Raw genomic sequence first — 24,700 nt, forward strand, 5'->3', positions numbered from 1 at the left:
TTATGGATTTGAGTTTCAGTGTTCCTTGTTTAAGCTTTTTTTTTTTTTTTTAATAAACATATAATGTATTTTTATCCCCAGGGGTACAGGTCTGTGAATTGCCAGGTTTACACACTTCACAGCACTCACGATAGCACATACCCTCCCCAATGTCCATAACCCCCTCCCCCTCTCCCAACCCCACCTCCCCCCAGCAACCCCCAGTTTGTTTTGTGAGATTAAGAGTCATTTATGGTTTGTCTCCCTCCCAATCCCATCTTGTTTCATTTATTCTTCTCCTGTTCCCCTAACCCCCCATGTTGCATCTCCATGTCCTCATATCAGGGAGATCATATGATAGTTGTCTTTCTCCGATTGACTTATTTCACTAAGCATGATACCCTCTAGTTCCATCCACGTCGTCGCAAATGGGAAGATTTCATTTCTTTTGATGGCTGCATAGTATTCCATTGTGTATATATACCACCTCTTCTTTATCCATTCATCTGTTGATGGACATCTAGGTTCTTTCCATAGTTTGGCTATTGTGGACATTGCTGCTATAAACATTCGGGTACACGTGCCCCTTCGGATCACTGCGTTTGTATCTTTAGGGTAAATACCCAGTAGTGCAATTGCTGGGTCATAGGGTAGTTCTATTTTCAACATTTTGAGGAACCTCCATGCTGTTTTCCAGAGTGGTTGCACCAGCTTGCATTCCCACCAACAGTGTAGGAAGGTTCCCCTTTCTCCACATCCTCGCCAGCATCTGTCATTTCCTGACTTGTTGATTTTAGCCATTCTGACTGGTGTGAGGTGATATCTCATTGTGGTTTTGATTTGTATTTCCCTGATGCCAAGTGACGTGGAGCACTTTTTCATGTGTCTGTTGGCCATCTGGATGTCTTCTTTGCAGAAATGTCTGTTCATGTCCTCTGCCCATTTCTTGATTGGATTGTTTGTTCTTTGGGTGTTGAGTTTGTTAAGTTCCTTATAGATTTTGGACACTAGCCCTTTATCTGATATGTCGTTTGCAAATATCTTCTCCCATTCTGTCAGTTGTCTTTTGGTTTTGTTAACTGTTTCCTTTGCTGTGCAAAAGCTTTTGATTTTGATGAAATCCCAATAGTTCATTTTTGCCCTTGCTTCCCTTGCCTTTGCCGATGTTCCTAGGAAGATGTTGCTGCAGCTGAGGTCAAAGAGGTTGCTGCCTGCGTTCTCCTCAAGGATTTTGATGGATTCCTTTCTCACATTGAGGTCCTTCATCCATTTTGAGTCTATTTTCATGTGTGGTGTAAGGAAGTGGTCCAATTTCATTTTTCTGCATGTGGTTGACCAATTTTCCCAGCACCATTTATTGAAGAGGCTGTCTTTTTTCCATTAAACATTCTTTCCTGCTTTGTCGAAGATTAGTTGACCATAGAGTTGATGCATTCCTAGAGACATATAAACTACCACAACTGAACCAGGAAGAAATAGAAAACCTGAACAGGTCCATAACCAGTAAGGAGATTGAAACAGTCATCAAAAATCTCCAAACAAACAAAAGCCCAGGGCCAGATGGCTTCCCAGGGGAATTCTACCAAACATTTAAAGAAGAAGTAATTCCTATTCTCCTGAAACTGTTCCAAAAAATAGAAATGGAAGGAAAACTTCCAAACTCATTTTATGAGGCCAGCATCACCTTGATCCCAAAACCAGACAAGGATCCCACCAAAAAAGAGAACTACAGACCAATATCCTTGATGAACACAGATGCAAAAATTCTCGCCAAAATACTAGCCAATAGTACTCAACAGTACATTAAAAGGATTATTCACCACGATCAAGTGGGATTTATTCCAGGGCTGCAGGGTTGGTTCAACATCCGCAAATCAATCAATGTGATAGAACACATTAATAAAAGAAAGAACAAGAACCATATGATACTCTCAATAGATGCTGAAAAAGCATTTGACAAAGTACAGCATCCCTTCCTGATCAAAACTCTTCAAAGTGTAGGGATAGAGGGCACATACCTCAATATTATCAAAGCCATTTATGAAAAATCCACCGCAAATATCATTCTCAATGGAGAAAAACTGAGAGCTTTTCTGTTAAGGTCAGGAACACGGCAGGGATGTCCATTATCACCACTGCTATTCAACATAGTACTAGAAGTCCTAGCCTCAGCAATCAGACAACAAAAAGAAATTAAAGGCATCCAAATCGGCAAAGAAGAAGTCAAACTATCACTCTTCGCAGATGATAGGATACTATATGTGGAAAACCCAAAAGACTCCACTCCAAAACTGCTAGAACTTGTACAGGAATTCAGTAAAGTGTCAGGATATAAAATCAATGCACAGAAATCATTTGCATTTCTCTACACCAACAACAAGACAGAAGAAAGAGAAATTAAGGAGTCAATCACATTTACAATTGCACCCAAAACTATAAGATACCTAGGAATAAACCTAACCAAAGAGGCTAAGAATCTATACGCAGAAAACTATAAAGTACTCATGAAAGAAATTGAGGAAGACACAAAGCAATGGAAAAATGTTCCATGCTCCTGGATTGGAAGAATAAATATTGTGAAAATGTCTGTGCTACCTAAAGCAATCTATACATTTAATGCAATCCCTATCAAAATCCCATCCATTTTTTTCAAAGAAATGGAACAAATAATCCTAAAATTTATATGGAACCAGAAAAGACCTCGAATAGCCAAAGGAATATTGAAAAAGAAAGCCAAAGTTGGTGGCATCACAATTCCGGACTTCAAGCTCTATTACAAAGCTGTCATCATCAAGACAGCTTGTTTAAGCTTTTTAATAGCTTCCTTAGGAATGTAACCTTTCTGTGCCACAATCTCTTCATATATGAAATGAGAACATTAACAGGTTTTAATTCTTAGGAGCTCAGACAAGCTAATTCATCTCTAAGTACCTGGAACAGTACCTGGCCCATAGTAAGCATTTAGGGCACTAACGTTAGCAGGACCAGCTGCTGATATAACATGGTCTCACAGCTGCCTTGGATCCAAGCATGAAAAGCAGAGGTTGAACTCTGGAGTGGTGCTGATTCCTCCCTATTTCAGAGAAAAACAACAAAAGCAAAAAAAGAGATCTATAAGAAGGGAAAGATCTTTGTACTTCCTAACTCTGATACGGAGACCCAAGGACAGTGCAGACTGATCCATTGAGTCTCCTGGGCAGAGGAATGGGCAAGTATGGATGTGGAGTCAGTTGGGCTTGCTTTGAGGTCATGGACCCTCAACTGGGTAGAATGAGTACCTAACCTGGATGTCTAGCCCTGGCCCTGGGACCCTCTCTTGGTTGGTCGTTTATATCCTCCCCCATCTGAATGTGTCCATACTCCCCTCTTGTCTCTGAACTCTGGGCCCCCTATTTGAGCAGGTGGTTTTTATTATATTACAGATCATTTTTTCTCTGAGTGATGCTCTATCTCTTGGTTTCCAACTTGAGCTAACAACCTTGCCTGTCATTGTCCTAGGCTGCTTACATGATGTGTCTATGTGTGTTTTTTTTCAAATGCGTATATATATATATATATATATATATACATATATATATATTCCAACTACTCCAGAAAACAATCTGTAATTTTCACACATAACAGTTCATGCTACTAAAATAGTATTTTCATTGTATCCTCAAACTGAAGGTTTAGTTGTACAAAGTATTGAGGGTGGAAAAAAACGAGCCACCAGAGAGTCAAGGACTTTCCCCAGCACCCTTTCAACTACAGTTATGTTCAAGTACTTTATTGTACACTTCTCTTTTATTCATTAATTTAATTTTATAGGAAACTGTAAAACCAAATGTTTTATCATTCAAGTAACTTTAAGAGACATGGAGATTGTACTGTTTAAAGGAATCCTATGAAGGTCCATTAAGTAGATAATCTGCATAAGAATTTGTTTTTCATAAAGTTGCATTTCATTAAAATAGTCCCAGAATTCCTATGATTTTAACTCATGTTTCAGTGTCATGAACAAAAGCATCTCATCAAGGTAGAAACTGAATCATGGTGCCATTTTGTTGTGGGGTAAAATGGATTATAGCCTCATAATATCCCTAATTAGGGAGCTTTTGGACCATGCTACATTTTCCTGAAGCCACCTCATCCATGTGCTGGAAGACTGTACAGTTGCACAGGACCATCAGTCCCTAGAACTCACTTATGTATCCTAGGCCCAGTGTCTGTTTCTAGGGTTTTCTATAAAAAGGCATGTTGGGTGACATGTAATATTCCCAGTCTGTGACCTTTGTTCTTTCAGGGATTTGCATTGAAATTATTAGTGAAGCTAATGGAGGAGGATGAAATTTTCCATTTCCAAGGGTTACCTTGGAATGATGATTGAGTAATTATATTCTAAATACGAAATAAGGGTGTTGTGCTCATCACACTTTAATTCTTCCAGAATGCTGTTCTGTTCTAAAACTCTTACAGAATCAATTTCAGATGAATGTGATAAAGCTTGCTTTAAACTTTCACTCAGGTGGGTCACGTGGGAAAGAAGAACTAGCTGGTGATAGTTGAGTGCCAGTTTAGCCTGGATCGAAACCATCTCCCCTAGGTTGGTTAAGTCCATGGAACTGGTGAGCACTTTGGTCCACAGAGCAGTGGAAGGGCTGGCCCAAGAGCCGCATTACAGGTGCTGCTCCTTCAGTGGCTCTAAAGCATCTCTGTGTGAACACTTTATTTTCTAGAGCCATGTGCAGGCATAGTGGAACATGGGGGCCTTCCAAGATGCTCTACCAGGACCTCTCAGACTTGGGAAGCTCAGAAGGGCCCTGCAGCACAAGTTCATCCTGGGGTAGGATACATGCTGTGATGGTCACAGCCCCACAAACCCCAGAAGGAAGAGTATCATGCATCGGACAAAGGCTAGTTTAAGACTTAACCTCATGCAAAAAACAACAGGGCAGGGGGAGCTAGCCTTCTGAATTGCCCCGGACATCCTAGTGGATGTCCTAGTGTCACCATGGGAAGGTGACAACATAACCTGCCCGAGGAAGGATCTGATGGCTAACCCAGGGCTTGTCAACCTCAGTGCTATTGACATTGGAGTCACAGAATCCTCCGTTGCAGGGCTGTCCTGTTCTTCTAGATGTGGAGCAGCACCTCCCCTCTACCCACCATTTGCCAGTAGCACATCCCTTTACCCCCAGCTGTGGCAACCAGAAATGTCTCCAGACATGGCTAAATGTCCTCTGGGGGACACAGCTCCCCCCTTTTTAAATTTAAATTTTATTTTTTAAATTAACATATAATGTATTATTTGTTTCAGGGGTACAGATCTGTGATTCATTAGTCTTAGCACTCACCATAGCACATACCTTCCCCAGTGTCCATCACCCAGCCGCCCTCTCCCTCTCACCCGCCTCACCTCCAGCAACCCTCAGTTTGTTTCCTAAGATTAAGAGTCCCTTATGGTTTGTCTCCCTCTCCGGTTTCATCTTGTTTCATTTTCCCCGCCCTTCCCCTATGATCCTCTGTCTTGTGTCTCAAATTCCTCAGAGAGGAATTTTGATATCTCCTCAGAGAGATATCAGAGAGATCATATGATACTTGTCTTTCTCTGATTGATTTATTTTGCTTAGCATAATACCCTCCAGTTTCATCCAGGTCATTGCAAATGGCATGATTTCGGGTTCTTTGATGGCTGAGTAGTATTCCATTGTGTATATATACCACATCTTCTTTATCCATTCATCTGTTGATGGACATCTGGGCTCTTTCCATAGTTTGGCTATTGTGGACATCAGAGCACCCCCCACTTTGAGAAACATGGATGTGGAGTAGTAGGCTGCATTGTGAAGCCAGTGGATCATCCACAGTCACAGCTCGACACCTATTTGGCAGGCCATTTGGATCTCATAGACCTCACACCTCACAGTCCTGACTTGGCCTCTTCATTTTCTCTCAGTGCCACTTGATGACTGAGGCCGAGGGTCCTGAGTGGAGGAGACCTCGTTACCCACTTTTCCTCTCAAGATGGCAGTTCCCTCCTCTGGGAAATGAGAATAGCAGTAGGGCCCCCACTCACTCTGAGGTCGGTTGGGGTAATGCACGTGAAGGCCTTCTCACTATAGCTCTTGTCACATTATGACCTAAATGTCTCACAGAGGTTACCACATTGAAGTCCATAGGATTTTTGCTTTTTGCCCTCCTCTGTGTTCCTCATTTTGAGATAAATGAACCGATCTGAGGAAAGTGTTTAGAACCTCAAAACACTGCATCCCAGCACATTTACACACACACACACACACACACACACACACACACACACACACACGATCAGATTCTCTACTTAAAAGCTGTAGGCAGCCCCACCCTCCTGTTAGCATCGCCTTTGCTCCATGTAGGTCAGTCCTGAGCAGAGTGCTTTTGAGGGACCAAGGGAGTAAGAGGGAGCAGTCGGGGGAAGATGTCACAGCACTGTAGTTAGAAGGAGGAGTAGGAGAGCTCCCTGTCCTCTCTAGGGAAAGAAATCCTTTCCTCAGTCTATTCTCCTGCCTCTATTTAGTGAAAACCTCCTAGGGATACTTCTGGCTTCGACCTGGGCCTCAGGAAGCACATGGAAGTCATGTATGTGCCACCTTGTCTAAAAGCCCTGGCAGGTTTTCCCCTTGGATAATGCTCTTAGGCTTCCAAGAGGCTTGACCTTGTACTATGAACCATTAAGGACAACGTGGAAAAACAATGGTCTTGCCTGTCTGTGGCAGACCACCTATTCCCAAAGTTCTCCCATGGTGCCTGATCTGGGTGGAGATGGAGTCCCTGCTGGTTTCAGAGCTCTGGGATCTCAACTCTGCAAGGCCCTCTTGGTGTCCCATTCTGGTCTACAAAGACATTTGAGCTGAGTCTGAAGTCAACCCAAGACTTTTCTAGAGGCTCTGACTCACCCATCAGAGACTCTCTTGGACCAAAGCTCTGACATCCCTATTAAAGGGCCCCGGGTGGCCCCAAAGGGGGCCCTGAGTGATTGCCAAGTGGTAGCCACAACTTCCTTGATTCCAGGACCCTGAACCCTGTCCAGTCACCAGCAACAGCTACGCTCCCCTTCCCCAGCCCCATGAGTTCCCCACAGAGATGAGGGATAGAGCCTGCAGAGGTTGGTCACCTCAGCCTGCCAGAGCCTTTTAGAGAGAAAGATCCAGGCTCTTTGATGTTGCCCCGGAAGGCTCTGAGACTTTGCTTCAGTTAATTTTATCCCAAGGCCAGTTTGACCCTTGTCGAGGAAGTTGTTTCCTGTGGATACCAATTCTGCTCAGCGCTGTGTAGATCACCAGGTTCACCTAGGGCTTCTCCTCGGGTTTTCCCAAGTCCACCCACACCCACAACACATGGCTCCTTGTTACAACCTAGCTGTGCATAATGGATGCTTCAGGGTCAGTCAACAGCTGACTTGCCTCTGAGGTGAAATCCTGGGACTTCACAACTCTCCTCCTTCTTTCTGGAGCCAGGCTTTCTTGAGGCCTCACAAAGTATGTCCTCATGCTGTGGTCTGCCTGAGGGAAGGTAGGACGAGATGCTCACCAGGGCTACTCATGTTCTCAGAATGGTCATTATTAAAATGCTTCCAAATGGAGTCTCTTAGTATTAAATCTCTCAACAAAAATAACAGCCACCATGGGAATGTTCGGCTGTCTAGCAGTCAATATCTGGCCTAAATTTTGACTAATTGATGCCTGATGGCTTTAATCCTGTAAACCAGATGTGCTCTAATTTTCCTTTCCATGTCATTTTCTTTTCAGTTTTACCAATTTGAGGAAATTTTAACAGCCCCCAATCACTCGAGGGTCCCAGAAGTATAAGGGTGAAATTTGGAGGACAGTGTAAGGCACAAGAAATGAGTTGACCCTTGGTTCTGCCTGCCTATGCCTGGCCTAGTCCTGACACATGCTGAGGCGACTGCTGAGGTGATAGCGAGCCTCCTGGAAGCCACCTGCCTCTGAGGCCCCGGAAGGCTGGCAGGTTACTCCCAAAGCAGTCCGCTCCCTGCATCCACACCATTGCTGGGTGTGGAACCTGTGGCTGCTGTCTGCCCACCAGCCCTGAAGTGTTCCCTCACTTGCCTTCCCGAGTAGAGGCCCAGGCCCACCCCAGACTGAGGATCCTGAGGTATTGGCTCTGTCTCCAGATCCAGCTGTCTCAACCTCTCATGTCTCTCTGTCCCTGAGGTCCTCTGTTATGACTTAACAGATCCCAACTTGATGTCTTTAGAATCCTTTGTCTTGACTTCCCTGAGGGCCTGTGGGGGCAAGTTACTAGGCCCCAACCCCATATCATCTCCCCCTTGTACTTGCGAGTGCAGTGACTTCACAGTAGCAAAGGTGTTTCGGCTTGTGGAGCATGTGGTTACAAACAGAATTCACAGCCGGCCATAACCAACTGACGTTTTCCTCCAGTCATGACGTGTGTGTCAGGAGAAGGTTGAAGACTTCTCTCGTTTAGCTAAGAGTTTACCATTTATTAACAAGCTCATCTAATAAGTCTGTTTAAAAATGATTAGTAATCATAGATGAGTTCTACTCTGAGAATGAGTCTGTGATCACATCACCTGTTTCAAATGGAAGGTCTCTACGTCCACCTTTTCCTTGTCTCTGGAGAGTCCTGATAGAAATCTCAAGGGTTCTGTTTCCACATCACGAAGTCTAGGATGTAGAATTTTATTTTATTCCCCCAAAAGGGACTGTGTAGACACTTGGTCTACAATAAGGGGTTGTCCCATTTGACACACTCACCCTCCCCTCCAGTCATCTGTTGCCTCACGCCTCCACCAGAGAAGGTACAGTCTCTGCCACTGAGGACAAAGGTCCAGGCAGCATCTTCTCTTTGCATAATTGAAGGCTCACTAGAAGGAAAGACAGGAGGGGTCAAGTCAGTGTTGTTGGGGAGCTGGGGTTGGCAGGTGAGCTCTTGGATGGGGTCCCCGTGGCCGTCCCCTGGACGATTTTTGTAGTCCCTCCCAGCTGACTTCCTACTTCTATGGCTCCCCAGTCTGTGTAGGATCATTCCCACCTTGGGACCTGATGGATGGCTGCTGCTCCTGTTCCTCTGCAGAATACAGGCCCCCAGACTGTTCTCATGGCTGGTGCTCTCATCATTCTGTCCTCAGGGAGACTGTCCTGGCCACCCAACCACACACACTTCTCCTCTCCTTCTGCTCTGGTTTCTTCATGACACCTACTGCTATCTCAAATTATTCTGTTTACTTTTTCATTGATTCTCACAGCCACAGCTCTGACTCGACCCTCCTCCATGCGCTAGATTCGCAGACTTCAGATAGGACCTGGCATATAGTAGGTGCTCAATACACCCTGATCTGGAGTACAGAATCATACTAACTAACATGTGTAGGACACGTACAGTCGCTGAAAGAGCTTTTCACGTGTCATCTTGTTTACCGTTGTGGTTTCTTTTCTGCCCACTTCTCACTTAACTGAGGCCTTGGGAGTGAGAATGAGGTGTGTAATTCTCTTAACAACACTAGAGGCTTCAAACTTAGCATGTACCCATACTCATCTTAGATGATTGTAGTCATGTTCCACATATGTGTTTATTTTTTGCGTTTTTTACTTTACATCGTGAGCATTTTTTTGATTGTTCTTATTTATAATTGCTGAACCACAGCAGGGTGGTGTTGTAGCTAACAGTGTCCTCACTTGGTGCAGGAAGGAACTAAGGAAAGAAGGAAGCTGTGGGGGCTTATTTAGCCTTGTTGGCCTGATATCAACATCAGTCTACTTTGTCTCTTCATCCACTAGAAGGTTCAGAGAAAGAGCTAGAAATGGGTATTATTAAGCCACTTCTCCTATCTGCTTCTTTCCCACTTCAAAACCCCGCCCTCACACACACACATAGCTCATACCACAAAGCAGGGATCCCACTGTCAGACACCTCTGTATGACCCTATAGTTTTCCAAAGGATGAGCTGAAACTTTCTTGGGTCAAGTTCAAATTGTATCTACTCACACAGTTCCTCATTTCCTGTGACCCAAGTTATGCTTTACAAATCACGCGATGGTTGCTACCTTGAGTATTTTCTCTTGTGAGGAAGTGATTCCAGCCACATCCCATGGTTGACATCCTAGCACCACTGCCTTGGAAATCCGCTCTCTCATATTTGCCCAAGCACATGGATGGGCTCTTCTGGGGAAAATGGCATGGAGCCTGTATTTCACCAATAATTTCTCTGGGCCATCCTTTAGTTTATCCTTATATCCACATGCGGTCCACAATTGTAATTCTTTGCCAATTAAAGCTGCTTTTTCCTCACATATTTTGGACCTGGCTGTTGTAGTTAGTCAGCTGGATCTGGCTTAAAAGATATCCCAAACCAGCTATATTATATTCAACATTTTAAACTTACTAGATTTAATGGCCAGAAACTGATATAATTATGGACAGTTTTAAGCAATAAGGGCATTTTTACTGCCCCACAGAGAGATGAGAGAATTGGCTGGCCTAAAATGAAGAGAGTAGAAGTGGATGATTTTCTTCTAGAAAATAATCATGCCTTATGGGATGAAAAGGGAAAACATTCAAGTCCTCAGCATATTATTTCCATGGCCCCTGGATTTAGTACATGCCCATAGGTGCAGGCAGCAGTCTGGGCAGGAGGGGAGAACCGAGGTGTCAGGCTAGACTTGGGAGCATACAGACCCCTAGGAGAAGGAACGAAAGGTCAACAGAAAGAAGAAAATCCTCCCACACTGGTGTGTTCTCACTAAAGCCATCTGATAATTCAAATGTTTGCCTACCACCTATCCTCCTTTGATGGCTGCTTTTCCAAATCTGGAAGTATCAGTTGAGAGGAGAGTGCTCCCCACTTTGACCCTAGCTCTAGAGGCTGTGGCCTTAAATACTGCAGGTCCAGCTATTCCTCCTAGAAGCTGGGGCTGACTCCCGTCATGCCGGAATGCCAGCCTTTCATTACTCATGGGAGGCATCAGCTCCTACCTTCCTTGGTTGAATGCTGGCTCTGTCTCTGTTGAGTGTTCCTCCAGCCAGATACTGATAGGGGGAGGCAGAGGGCAGCATGGTGATTAGGGCAGGGGGAGCAATGGAATCAGCCAGACCTGGTCTCCATCCCAGCTCCACTACAGACCAGCAACCTCACCCCACCTCAAATATGGGATCATAGATCTTTCTCATAGGGCCAGTGGGAGGAGAACAGGAAATAACAGTCTACAGTGGGCAGCCCAGAAAACTCATAACTCACTTCCCATCACCAGCAAGGACAGACCTCCACCCATGGATGCAAGGAGGGATGCACAAAAGCCTTCTGGTAGCCAGGCAGTGAAGGCAATCACCAAATGAGTGATGGTCTCCAAATCAGGAGCCATTTATCAGACAGGACACATGACCTACAGAGTCCTCCAGTCAACACCTGGAACCCCAGTTCTGTCTAGGAGAGATACTCTGTGGTCCCTGCTCCCACTGGAAATGATGAGAGTCCACAACAGCAAGAGTGGGAAGCAGAGTATCATATGATTCACAAGGGATGGGGTGCACAGCGGCACGGAACCGGCAAGCCTTTATGCCGGATCACCAGCATGTAGGCGGAGAAGCTCAAAGTGCAACCACACTCCCTCAGTCAGTCCCTTCCTGTTATCGCCCAGCCCAGCAGCCAACTCCAGCCATGCAGGGTGTTTAGCAGCACACGTGAGGATAGAGCGGTCTCTTGGGAAGAACAGTCAGGGGTCTTGAAGTTGGGGAGACTGGGTCCTATCCCAGTGCCAGTGCTTGCCGGCCATGTGACCCTGGATAAGTCACAGAAGCCCTGCTAGCCTCCATTTCCCCTTCTGGGGGAAATGAGCATACTAAGATTTATTTTTCAAGGTTGTCCAAGTCTCTCCTTTCTTGACCCAAATTCCAAGACTGTTCTACTCCTAGGCCTTTTAGGTCTTACAAAGTGAATCTCAGCAGTTCCTACCTGAAACCTAAGACTTGTTAGCCTTGCCTGTGCACACCTACCAATGTCCTGCACGCACTCCCCCACCCCCCAGTTCTTGAGTACTCAACATGGAACCTCATTGGATGCCCTTGAATGAGAGGTGGTCAGCCATTTTCTTCCTCTTCTGCCCCAGCCTTCTTGAACTTGAGCAATCAATACATTCTGACTGTCACCATTCTCTGGGCCTTGATGCTGCTAAACTGCGAGTGAAAGCTAAATTGTGCTTCCTGTGGAGCATAGACAAATCCCTCCACAGCGGTCAGTCTAGACACACAGATGGTACTGCGTAGGCTCCCGTAGCACTCAGGCTTAGTGTAAGACCTCCGGCACCATCCAGAGAGCCTGAGTCCATGGGAATCTGGGGCAAATCTAGGTGAGCAAGGCTCTGCCAGGAGGTCTGTGTCATCTGCAAGCCCTCTCTTCCCTGGAGATGCCTGGTGTAGGTTGTAGCTAGAACCCCTTACCCCTTAGTGATCAGTCGGAAGATCCACTTACAGGAATCACCTCTAGATTCCTTCCACTCGTCCCTTCCTGCTTACTAGTTTGAAGGGGCCTCACTTGCCTTTATTGGGGAGCATAAAGTCTTTAAATGGACTCCAGGGAAGGCCTGCATGCCATGAGGCCACTGAAAGCTGCATGAGATTTGCTCCACTTTATGCCACATTCACTCAGCATCATGGAAGGTATGATGAGCATACGGGCCTGGGTGCAGAGCAGTGTATGTTAATATAACCTTGCTTGAATGTGCATGTGGGAGGCAGGAGCCTGGCAGCAGCTCAAGAAGTTTCTGGAGAGGCCCACAGCGAACACCGCCACACCAGGCCGAAAGTAGGGGAGGAACTGCCAGATCCCCTCATACCTTCCAGAGGTCCTTCCCCAGATTCCATCCTGGAGTCTGATGGCAAGGGGAGAGCCCGCCTCCCTATGCATGTGGTAAAATGGCTTTGAAGTCACCTAAAAATCTCTGCTGAGAGAAGACCAAGTATCTGTTAAGAGAACAGAATAAAGGGGCTTGGCAGATGGGTTTATTTTTGAAACTTAAACTCTCTGAAGTAGAGTCGTCAGTTACCTGCCTGTTTTTACTTGTATTTGTGAGATCTGAAGGGCACAGAATTAAAACAAACCTCCCTTGTGTGAAGTGTGTGTCTATAATAATAAGCACCAGGGAGCACCTGGGCTGGCTCCCCATGGCCTGTTTCATCTCTTGGATTTTTCTAGTCTCTGAGCATTGCCTGGGCCTGTCTGGAGGCCTCCCTGGTTAGAAAACCAAAGCTACCTTGGCTTCATTTTGCCACACACATTCAGGATCGCTGAAGACACAGGCAGATGTTATGACACACTCATAAACAAACCCCACAGGCTGCCCAAGCCTGACTCGGTTGCAGCCACATACTCCCTATTTCCCCAGAAACCATCTCTAAATAGAGAAGTTCACCCTGGAACATTTATGAGCTTCACGAGGATGATGCTGTGAGTCATGTTTATGAACATGAATTCATTATATACCACCGTGATAGAAAATTAAAGTATATTCTCATTCACACCTTTTTTATGGCCTTAGATCAGGAGTGTAGGCACCAGGCCTGACTTTGTCCCTCTCTGGCCCCTGTGCCCCAGGCAAGCCACTGTCCTCCCTGTTGTCACAGCCTCACCTGCCCAATGAAAGGACTGGCTGACTTCAGTGTCCTGCCAAGGGCGGGGGCGAGGGGTGGAGGGGGAGACACAGAAGAGGACTTTTCTGTGGGTTTGCCTTTGGGAAGGTGAAATCCAGAAAGGAACCAAGCCCAAGTTTGTCCTATAGGATGTATAAAGCGACTACCTTACAGTTTGTGAGCCTGGTAGTATTTGAAGGTTGATTCTGCAGGACAATTGCCTCTCCTTTCAATGTTGTAGTTATGCCCCGTGATGCATGAATGCTGATCGACACGCATCACATTCAAGTGAAGGTAGGAGGTTGAATAAGTCATGTATTGGCCCAAAGTGTGTTACCTGTTTTTTTATATATATCCTCAATTAAACAGCAGTGGAGGAATTTTCTCTCCAAGTTGCTCTTAATTCTAAGCTCCAATTCCCAGCTTTTTTTCTGATCTTTTTCTTAAACATCCCATGTTTGGAGCAATCCTGTCTACCAAGGGAATGGCATGTATTTAGTATAATTCTTGTTTCCATTTTGATTGATTTTAGCCACACAGCTACGAGTCAGATGTCTCAGCGTGAGATAATGACTGGTACTCCATATTCAGCAGGTACATTTTTATCATAACGAGGAGGAATGTGAGGCAGGCGTGACTTTTCGCAGGAAGTGTACAGCCTTTGGAAATAATGAAATCCACTTGTGGACTCTTGGAGGTCCAGGAACCTCGGCTATAGTACATTATTGGAAAATAAAATTGAGTTTGTTTGTCTTGGCTTATGGGAATTAGCTGAGTGCTAGTAGTGAAAATAGTAATTGCAGGGAGAAATATTATGTTTACACTCTTTGCCAATCTCCTCTTACATTATTTATTTTCTTAAAACGAGTCCCTGCAATGCTCTTTCTTGACGACTGTAATCACGGTCATGAGAAGTTCTCCAACAGTGGCTGAGCCAGAAATTCAGGATCATGGTGGACAAGTATCACTTCTACGTCACTGACATTTTTCTGTGGGTCTCACTCTGCACAGAATATTCTCTGCTTCATTAGGACAAAAGAAAAAGGGTAGGACGACTCTTGAACAGACCCACAATTTGGGTTTCAAAAAAGCTTAAGTACTGGGAACATAGAAGGTTCAGGGCCACACTGTGTGGTAGGTACAGTGGAATGTTTCTAAAGTAGGGTTGGTTCCCATCTTAATTTATAACTCTCAGTGGCCTAAGAGGAGCCCAAACTCTGGGAGAAAGGAATCATTCACTCCTAAGGATCATCTTGAGGCCACTGGAAATCCTAATATTGCCAGCTTGACTAATTACAGGAAACAGGTAGTCACAAGACAAAATAACTTAGCAGGGTAAATTAAAACTCGAAAATCATCTGGACCTTACTTCTATGTCATTCTAAAGACCCAGTCAGACCTAGACACCAAGTAATGCACGAATGCTTTCCCTACTGTTTTTTCATTTCCCTGTCGCAGGACATCTTGGTTCCTTTCACTTTTTAGTGATTATGAATAAAGCTGCCGAAGACTTTTGGAATAAAAGTTCTTGTGCAACTGTAAGTTTTCAGTGTACTTGGGTGAATTACCTAAGAGTGTAATTGCTGGGCCATATGGTAAGACCACATTTATTATAAGAAAGTGCCAAACAGTCTTCCAGACTGCTGTACCATTTTGCATTCCAGCCAGCAACGAATGGGAGTTTCTGCTGCTCTGCTTCCTGGCCAGCATTTGTTGATGTTAGTTTTCTGAATGTTAGCTGTTCTGATAAGGATGTAGTGGTATTGCTTTGCAGTTTTAATCTGTATTTCCCTAATAACACATGTGCTCCTTTGCCACCCATCAGACTTTCTTTGGTGAAGTATCTGTGCAGATTTTCTGCCCATTTTTAACAGTCCAGTGAGTTGTTGTTCTGCTGAATTTTAAAGTTCTTTTTACATTGTGGATAAAAGTCCTTTATCAGATATGTGATCTGCAAATATTTTCTCCCAATCTGTGCTTATCTTACTCTCTTACCAGTATTTTACAAAGAGCATATAGTTTTTAATATTGGTAAAATCCAATTTATCAATTTTTTTTCAGGGCCTGTGCTTTTGTTTTCAGTCTGAAAACTCATCAACGAAGCTAACATCACATAGATTCTCTCCTATATTTTCTTCTACAAATTTTATAGTTTCACATTTTATACATTCAGATATATGATCTGTTTTGAATTGTGTTTTATTTAAAGTATAAAATAGTTGCCTAGGTTCATGTTTTCGCATATAGGCATCCTTTGTTGTAGCACTATTTGTTCAAAAGACTATCTTTCCCCCATTCAGTTACCTTTGCGCATTCGTCAAAATGTTGATAGTATTTGTGTGAGGCTATTACTTGGTGATCACTTTGACTCTATGTCTTTCCCTCTGCCAATACCATGCCACAGGGTTACTGTACCTATATAGTAAATCTTAAAATTGTGTAGTGTGGTTTCTTCAAATTTATTCTGTTTTTTGGGGTTTTTTTTGAAAATTGTTTTAGTTACTCTAGTTCCATTGCCTTTCCATACAAATTCAGAATCAGCTGGTCTATAGCTATATAAAATCCTTCTGGGAGTGGTGCCTGGGTGACTCAGTCAGTTAAGATTCTGACTCTTGATTTTTGTCTCAGGTCATGATATCTGGGTCCTGGGATCAAGCCCTACATCGGGCTCTGCCCTGAGTATGGAGTCTGCTTGGGATTCTCTCTCTCCCCCTCCCCATACCACATGCTCTCTCTCTCACTCTCTCTCTCTCAAAAAAAAAAAAAAAAAATTCTGGGAGTTTTATAGGAAATGCATTAAACCTGTATTTTGGGAGAATTAATATCTTTACTATATTGAGTCTTCCAATTCATGAACATAGCATATCCATTATTTAGTTTTTTTCTTTCTTCAGCATTTTGTAGTTTTTAGCATATAGATCCTGACCTATTTTGTTGGATTAATACCTTTGAAATTTATTAGAACTTGCTTTATAGTACAATATGGGGTATATTTTGAAAACTTCCCATGCACTCTTGAAAAGAATATATATTCTGAAGTTGTTAGATGAGTTTTTCTATATATACCAATTAGATCAGGTCTGTCAATCTTGTATAAAAATTCTGTATCCAGGGGCACCTGAGTGGCTCAGTCGGTTAAACATCTGCCTTCAGCTCACGTCATGATCCAGGGGTCCTGGGATGGAGCCCCACATTGGGCTCCCCGCTGAGCCTCTGCTTCTCCCTTTCTTACTCCCCCTGCTTGTGTATTCTCTCCCTCTCTCTCTGTGTCAAATAAGTAAATAAAATCTTAAAAACAAAAAACAAACATACAAAAAACAAAAAAAAAGTCTGCATTCCTTCTGATTTTTGTCTGCATATTCCTGGGAGAGTTTGAGAGTACCCCATATAATATCTAATACTCATATTGGTTTCATCATTTTAAAAAATTTATTTTTATACGGTTTTTAAGTACATTTAGAATTTAGACTTGGTGTACGTATTCCTGGTCAATTGATCTTTTTATAAATATGAAATATCTATCTTTACCTGTACTTATGATCATTGGCTTAAAGTCTACCTTAACTGATATTAGTTACACAAACTTTCTTTGGCTAGTGTTTGTGTAACATCTTTTTTTGATTCTTTTTTTTTTTTAAGATTTTATTTATTTATTTGACACAGAGAGATCACAAGTAGGCAGAGAGGCAGGGAGAGAGAGAGAGGGAAGCAAGCTCTCCACTGAGCAGAGACCCCGATGCGGGGCTCGATCCCAGGACCCTGAGACCATGACCTGAGCTGAAGGCAGAGGCTTAACCTAATGAGCCACCCAGGTGACCCTGGTTTTTCATTCTTTACCCTCCATTTGTTCTGTGCCCTTCTATCAAAAAGGTACGTTTCGGGCGCCTGGGTGGCTCAGTGGGTTAAGCCGCTGCCTTCGGCTCAGCTCATGATCTCAGGGTCCTGGGATCAAGTCCCGCATCCGGCTCTCTGCTCAGCAGGGAGCCTGCTTCCCTCTCTCTCTCTCTCTGCCTGCCTCTCTATCTACTTGTGATCTCTCTCTGTCAAATAAATAAAATCTTTTTTAAAAAAAAAAAGGTACGTTTCTTATAAGCAGCGTGTAGTTATGTTGTGTTTTTTTTTTTTTTTTTATATCCAGACTGCAAATCTTAGTCTTTTACTTGTAGTATCGGTTAAATTTACACTTAATGTAGATGTCGATAATACTTGGACTTATGTGTACTACATTACTCTTGATTTCTGCTCCTTTTTCCTTTCCTCTTTGAGTTTCAATTTGTCGTGCTCTTCTTTCTCTAGTTTCTTAACATGAAAGTTTGGATTATTAATTTGAACCTTTTTTCATGTTTAATGTTAAGTATTTAGTTCTATAAATTTCTCCTTAACCACTGCTTTAGCAGCATCCCATAGATTTAGCTATATCGTCATTTTTGCCAAGTTAAAATATTTTATTTAAGTTTTATTAAGTTAAAATATTTTCTAATTTTTAAATTTTCCTTGGGAAAATTATCTTTGGGTTATAGGAAAAGTTTAATTTTCAAGGGATTTGAGATATTCCTATTATCTTTATTGATTTCTAGTTTATGATCAAAAATATAATTTATATGGCTTCAGTTCTTTTATATGAGTTAAGATTTGTTTTATGATCCAGAGTATTATGTAGATTGGTGAATGTTCCTGAGTTCTTGGGAAAAAATATATATTATGTTCTTGATGGGCTTAGTGCTCTACCAATGTCAATGAGATCTGGTTAGCTGATGGTGTGCTTCAACTCTTCTGTGTCCTTGCTGATTTTTTTTTTCTGCTCATTCTATCTATTACTGTGAGAGTAGGTTTGAAGCTCCAGCTGCAGTTGTAGATTTATCTGTTTTTCCTTTCACTTGTATCAGTTTTGCTTTGTGTATGTTTAATTTCTATTGCTAAACGAGTAAAAAAATATAAATTGTTATATCTTCTTGATGACAAATCAAAATGATCAAATGCTATGATCAAAATGCTATGTCCCTTAATAATTTATCCTTGATCATTTTTTTTGTTCTGAAGTCTTCTTTGATATTCATGTAGTCATTCCAGTTTTCTTTTGATTCATGTTTGCATGGTATATCTGTTTTCATCCTTTTACTTTTTACCAACATATCTCACTCTATTTGAGTTAAGATTCTTGTGGACAGTATATAGTTGGGTCATTTTTTTTGTCATGTAGAAAAAAAAATTTTTTTTTGCTGCATATGGATCATTTACATTTATTTAATGTAATTCTTGATTTGTTACGATATAGTCTACCTTTTTGTTTATCCCCTCAGTTTTCATTTTCTTTTTTCTTTGCTTTTTTTTTTTTTTAATATTTATTTGACAGAGAGAAATCACAACTAGGCAGAGAGGCAGGCAGAGAGAGAGGAGGAAGCAGGCTCCCCGCGGAGCAGAGAGCCCGATGTGGGGCTCGATCCCAGGACCCTGGGATCATGACCTGAGCCGAAGGCAGAGGCTTTAACCCACTGAGCCACCCAGGCGCCCTTTCCTGATTTCTTTTAAGCTATTTTTGTCTTTATGTTTTAACATGTCAAATGTTAAAATGTCAAAATGTTTTACATTTTGTCATATGTCAAAATGTTTTAACATTTTGTCTATTGTATTTCTTAAGATTTCTGTATGTTTTCTTTTATGATTGTATTTTTTACTGTCTCTGTATAAGTTTTGTTAGTGGTTGCTATTGAGATTATAAAAGACTTGACTTTTCACAATCTACTTATAATCAGTATTTTACAACTTCAATTAAAATTATAGAAACCTTACTATCTTATAGATTACTCTGTTCTCCTCCCTTTATGTTCCATTTCTCTCATATCTACATTGGACAATATTATATGTTCATCTTTTCTACTGTCAAATGTATTTTGAAGAAAGGGAATAGTCTCTTATGTTTACCCAGATAATTACCATTTCTGTTGCTCTTCTTTCAGTCCTATGTTCCAAGTTTCCTTCTGGTGTTATTTCCTTTCTCTCTGAAGAGGCTTTTTTTTTTTTTTTAAGGTTTTTTTTTTTTTTTTAAGTTTATTTATTTATTTTCAGTAATTTCTACTCCCAAGATGGGGCTCAGACTCACAAGTCCAAAATCAAGAGTCACATGCTCTTATGACTGAGCCAGCCAGGTGCCCATGAAGGGTTTCCTTTAGTGATTCTTTTAGAGAACTTCTGCTTCCATTGGTTTTCCTTCACCTGAGAATATCTTTATTTCACCTTAATTCCTGAATGATAATTTTGCAAGATATAGAATTCTATATTTCTTTTAGCAATTTAAAAATATTATGTCACTCTTTTCTGACCTCAGTGTGATGAGAAATCCACAGTAATTCAAATCAGTGTTCCCCTATAGGTAATGTATCTTTTTTTTTTTTTTTTTCCTTTCTGCTTTCACAATTCTTTCTTTGCCCTCAGCAAATTTGATAATGATGTGTTTGGATATGGATCCTTTGGGTTTATCTTTTTTTAGAGCCTCTCACTTTTTTTTTTTTTTTTTTTTTTGGGCTATGTACATTTATGTCTTTCATCACACTTGGAATAGTTTTAGCTATGATTTCTTCAAATACTTCTCATCCATTCATGCTCTGCCCTCTCATTCTGGAACTCCAGTGGTACAAATCTTTTGTTATTGCTCCACAGATTCCTGAGGCTCTTATTGTGTTTTCAAACTCCCCCCCCCCCCCGTTGCTCTGATTGGATCATTTCTATTTATCTGCCTCTTTCCATTATGCAAATTTATTATACTAATGAATCCATTTGGCATTGTTTTTAAAAATGTGGGGTTATACTTTTACCTCTAAATTTTCATTTGGTTCTCCTTTATATCTTCTAATTTTTTACATTCTATTCTAGTACTTTAATACTATTCTAATACTTGTTTTAAGAGTGTTAAATTCTATTTTAATACTTATTTCAAGAGCATTAGTGATTGCTTGTTTTAGCATTTTTACAAGACTTTAAAGTTTTTGTCAGATAATTCCAATATCTGTTTTGTATTGTCTTTTCTCATGTGAGTTGAGATTTTCATGGTTGGTTGGATGCTGAGCAATTCTGGATTTTATCTTGGCTATTTTAATATTATATTATGAGACATTGTGCCTACTTGGAACCCTACAGAGAATATTGATACTTTTACTTGAGCAAGCAATTATGGTGGTTATGATCAGGCTGCAGATTAGAATAGTAATTTCAATGTTATGTCAGTTTCTCGGCATTTGTGTCTATCTTGTGTGTCCCTCCTCTAGGGGTCAGTCTGGGGTCTGGACAGAGGTTTATTAGCTCAGTTCCCTAAGTTTTTGGTATGCCATTTGGATCACTTCCATGCATGCATGAGCCTATAAGTTTATAAACAATTTTTTGTTTTTTTCTCAAGCTTTTCCTGATTTGTTATCTCCCCAATACTTTACTGGTTTCTTGAATCTCCCATTTTCTGTCTGACCATAAATTGCTCACTTACTGCCATGTCTGGGCTAAACATTGGTGAGAATAGAGCAGATGGGAGGGGGCAGTTTTGGCTGGGGCTCCTGTCACTGGCTGCTGTTGCTGTTGTCACTGCCTCCACAGAATTGCCTGGGGCCTGGGATAAAAGAACTGAGGGAAAGGAGAGGGGAAAAAACCTGCAGGATGTTATCTGTTCTCTGTGAGCTTTTGGTAGTTTCCTTTCCCATTCCTCAAGCCTGGTTTCCCCTGAGTTCTCTCTTCTGCCCCATAGTGCTGACTTCAAGCCAGGCTATACTGGAGGGAGAGGAGTGGTAAACTCTACACCAATTTAGTGGTGCTTTGAATTCACTGCATTTCCCCAGTCTACCTGTTGCTGTTCACTTTTCAGTGTTCCCAAATAGCTGTGCTGCACACTCTGTTCGGATTTTATAACTGCATTTAGAGGGAGAAAAAGGGTGGCATGTGTTTTTTTGGTCTTACCCAGAACTAGAACCTCTGATTTATTTACAGTATTTATCTTCTAATTAACTCATCTTTATATACAGGACAACTATAAGAGTTCAGTTAAGGGGCACCTGGGTGGCTCAGTCGGTTGACCATCTGACTTTTGGTTTTGGCTCAGCTGGTGATCTCAGGATTGCTGAGACTGAGACCCACTTTGGGCTCCTCACTCAGTGGGGAGTCTGCTGGAGATTCTCTCCCTCTGCCCCTCCCCCCACTCCTGCACATTCTCTGAAATAAATAAATCTTTAAAAAAAATAAAGAGTTAAGTGGCCGAATCACATAGTTTTCAAGGACTTCTTTTGGCATCATTTATGGCTACATTTATGTCAGCCACACCTGATGCTGTTTTGATCTCTTCCTTTCATCACTTCATTCTCATGTAGTTTTCTATTTGCACCTTCTCACTCACCTTGGGTCTTGTTATTTCTTTGCAGCTTGTTGGATAACTGCCTTGGAGCACAGCCTCTACACACAGTCCCACAGTAGGGCTGGTCAGGGCAGTGGTTGTGGACATAGTTCAACTGAGTTGTGTGTGGCACAGTTTTTAGGAAAAATCAGGTGGGAAACCTCCCGAAGACCCCTGTAGTGTAAGTTTGTGCTTACTTCAGACCTAATTTAACTACAGCTGACGTTTTCAAATAGCAGCTGTTGGGTGTAATTTCAGAACAAATTTACCTGCAGGCCTTTTAAGATGTAAATCTTTGCAGAAATCACACCTGATGCAGTTGACCTTGTGCCAGCTGGTCGCTGGCACACTCAGAAGGTGGGATAGGATCTCAGTGGAGGTGCACTCACATGAAATTCAGAGTCTGCATTAAGGTCTAATTACCCCTATGACCTTTGTATCACCATGAGTGATTATGAAATGTTCAGCTCTTCTTGAGAAATGATAATCCAACCCTGGTCACTCTGATCAAATGGAAAGACCACCTGAGCACGGGGGGGCAGCTGAGGCCAGCCTGGCTCCAACTTCATGGTGGGGTTAGGTTTGGGCTTCAGGTATACTTCTGTTTTGCCCCCCTAATGATCTCATTTATAAAATATCCTACATGCTCACCTTGCAAGGTGAATAAATAAAAGCGGATGAGAAAACTGACAGGAGACTGCAGAGCCTTCTGAAAGGTAAAGCACCATGCAAATGTTTATGACAAAGTTTTTTTTAATAACAAAGACAGAAATAGGACACAGAAGTTGAATTAAGAGGAGCAAGTCTAATACTAGGATCAAGGTTCATTCCTAAAGTATTCTCTTCTTGCCTCACAGACATGGACTTTTATGGAGGGCTTTATGAGGAGGTCTCTGGAAGCCCAGGTTGGGTCCACTCCCATCTAGGCCTTTCCAACACTGCGAGTGTATGATTCAGCTCACAGGAGCCACAGAGTCAGAGAGTCCCATGTGTTTTTGCTGTTTCTCCCAGGACCGTGGCCATGTGCCAGGTCCCATTTCCCAGGATACTCAGGAAGGAGTATGTGCCCTGATCTGGTTATTAGTGCTTCTCCCCTCAACTCCTCCACCCCCCCAGATCTCCAGGTACCTAGAACTGATTCTTTTGTCCATATAAAAGAGGTTGTGTTGGGTTCAAGGCCCCAAGGAACTGGAAGTTCATTCACCATCATTTGCTCTAACTCAGCAGTTTAGGCTTCCAGAACACAAACTCTCCTGAGGGACCCACAGGAGGCTCCCCACCCTGAAGTGGCCTATCTCCAGCCCCAACAGACTCCCTCCTGCTCACTAACCCCAGAGGCCACCACTATCTGCCTCTAGTGCTCCGGTCAGCATCCCCCTGGGGGTAGGACTTCGGGCTGCTCCCTACTACCATCAGGAGCCTGAGACCCAGGGTGCCCATCCAGTGGGACCTGGGTCAGGAATGGGATGGGCCAGCCAACCACTTTTTTCTCCCTCCTTTGCAGGTCACATCTAATGAGAAGCACCTGGAGAGCCTCAAGGATGCGGGCAGCCTTCTGCAGGCTCTGGAGTGGCTGGCCCCAGCTGGGGGGTAAGTAGGTCCAGGAGGAGCAGTGCAGAGTTTACTGGGCTTCCCCACATCCCAGGACCCATACCTTCCAGCCCGTCATTGCCAGTGGGTGAGGGGCTGCTGTGCCCCTGCACTCGCCCCGGGAATCCCCACTGTGCTGCTGGTGGGGGTTTGGGGAGGTCAGCAGTGGGAGGGAGAAAAGTAGAATGTTCTAGTCCTGCAGGGGAGGCATATTCCCATCGATAGGGAAGAGAGCCGAGGAGGGATGCCGGGAGGGGGGGATGTGATGAGATGAGCCTCACATGGAAGGTGTGGCCAGTCCGTGCACACACGGTTTCACTGTCAGCACCTGGCAGGGGTGTGGGCAGGGCGGGGGCAGGACTGACACACAGGCTATTTTCCTTGGCCACGTCTTCAGGGAAAACTGGGAACCCGTGCACCGGACTGTTTGTCACCCAGAAGTTGACAGTGAGGAGAGCCTCCTAGTCCTCAGCTCTCCACTCTGTATGTGCAGCACGTGCTAGAAGTGAGCTGCACAGCCTGGGGCTGCCCTGTCGCCGGGGAGCACGTCACACACTGTGAAGGTGGGAACCGGGGTCTCAGTGAAATAAGGGCTGCAGGAAGGGTTCATCCCATGGTGACACCCACCCACGCACACTGGCGTAACTTGAGAGGTGGTAGCAGGTTGGGGTGGGGTGGGCAGGGCTTACAAGTTGTTACACGAGATCTGCATTGTTAATGCCAAGTGACCAAAGGAAAAATCACGGAAGCAGCAGCAAGCTGCCCAGGCATCCCTCCTGCAGTCAGACCGTGTTGATGGCCGCTCACTGTGCATAACAGTGCCCGAGCTGGGCTTGCGTCAGGCCACTGTCCCCAGAGCTGAGGGAAGTGGTAGGGGCTACAGTCTCCTGAACTTAAGCTGCTCTCCGGGTCCTGGGGAGAAGGAGCCACCTCCTAAGGGGCAGCGGGCCATCACTGGGCACACCAGACCTGGAATGGGTGCTAGTGTTTCCCGGTGGTTGGTTTTCAGAACCACAGGGTTCTCGGAATTCTGCTTCCTGGTGTTTTGAGTTCAGCATTAATTGGAAGATATAGTACATGGCTGGGGCATTGCTGAGAAGCAGTCTGTGGAGAAGGGATGCCATCTCCTAGACTACC

The 24,700-nt window shown here is 43.3% G+C and overlaps 1 protein-coding gene across 2 annotated transcripts in view; it reads left to right on the forward strand.

Moving 5' to 3' along the window:
- Positions 1-24,700, forward strand: part of ULK4 (unc-51 like kinase 4) — a 684,359-nt gene that overhangs the window by 658,048 nt on the left and 1,611 nt on the right. For both annotated transcript variants that reach the window (XM_046001316.1, XM_046001317.1), the window contains exon 36: positions 23,478-23,563. In XM_046001316.1, the coding sequence (XP_045857272.1) occupies positions 23,478-23,563 (86 nt within the window). The remainder of the gene's footprint in view (positions 1-23,477; positions 23,564-24,700) is intronic.

The sequence above is a fragment of the Meles meles genome, chromosome 4 (genome assembly GCF_922984935.1).
Source record: "Meles meles chromosome 4, mMelMel3.1 paternal haplotype, whole genome shotgun sequence".
NCBI classification, from domain to species: domain Eukaryota; kingdom Metazoa; phylum Chordata; class Mammalia; order Carnivora; family Mustelidae; genus Meles; species Meles meles.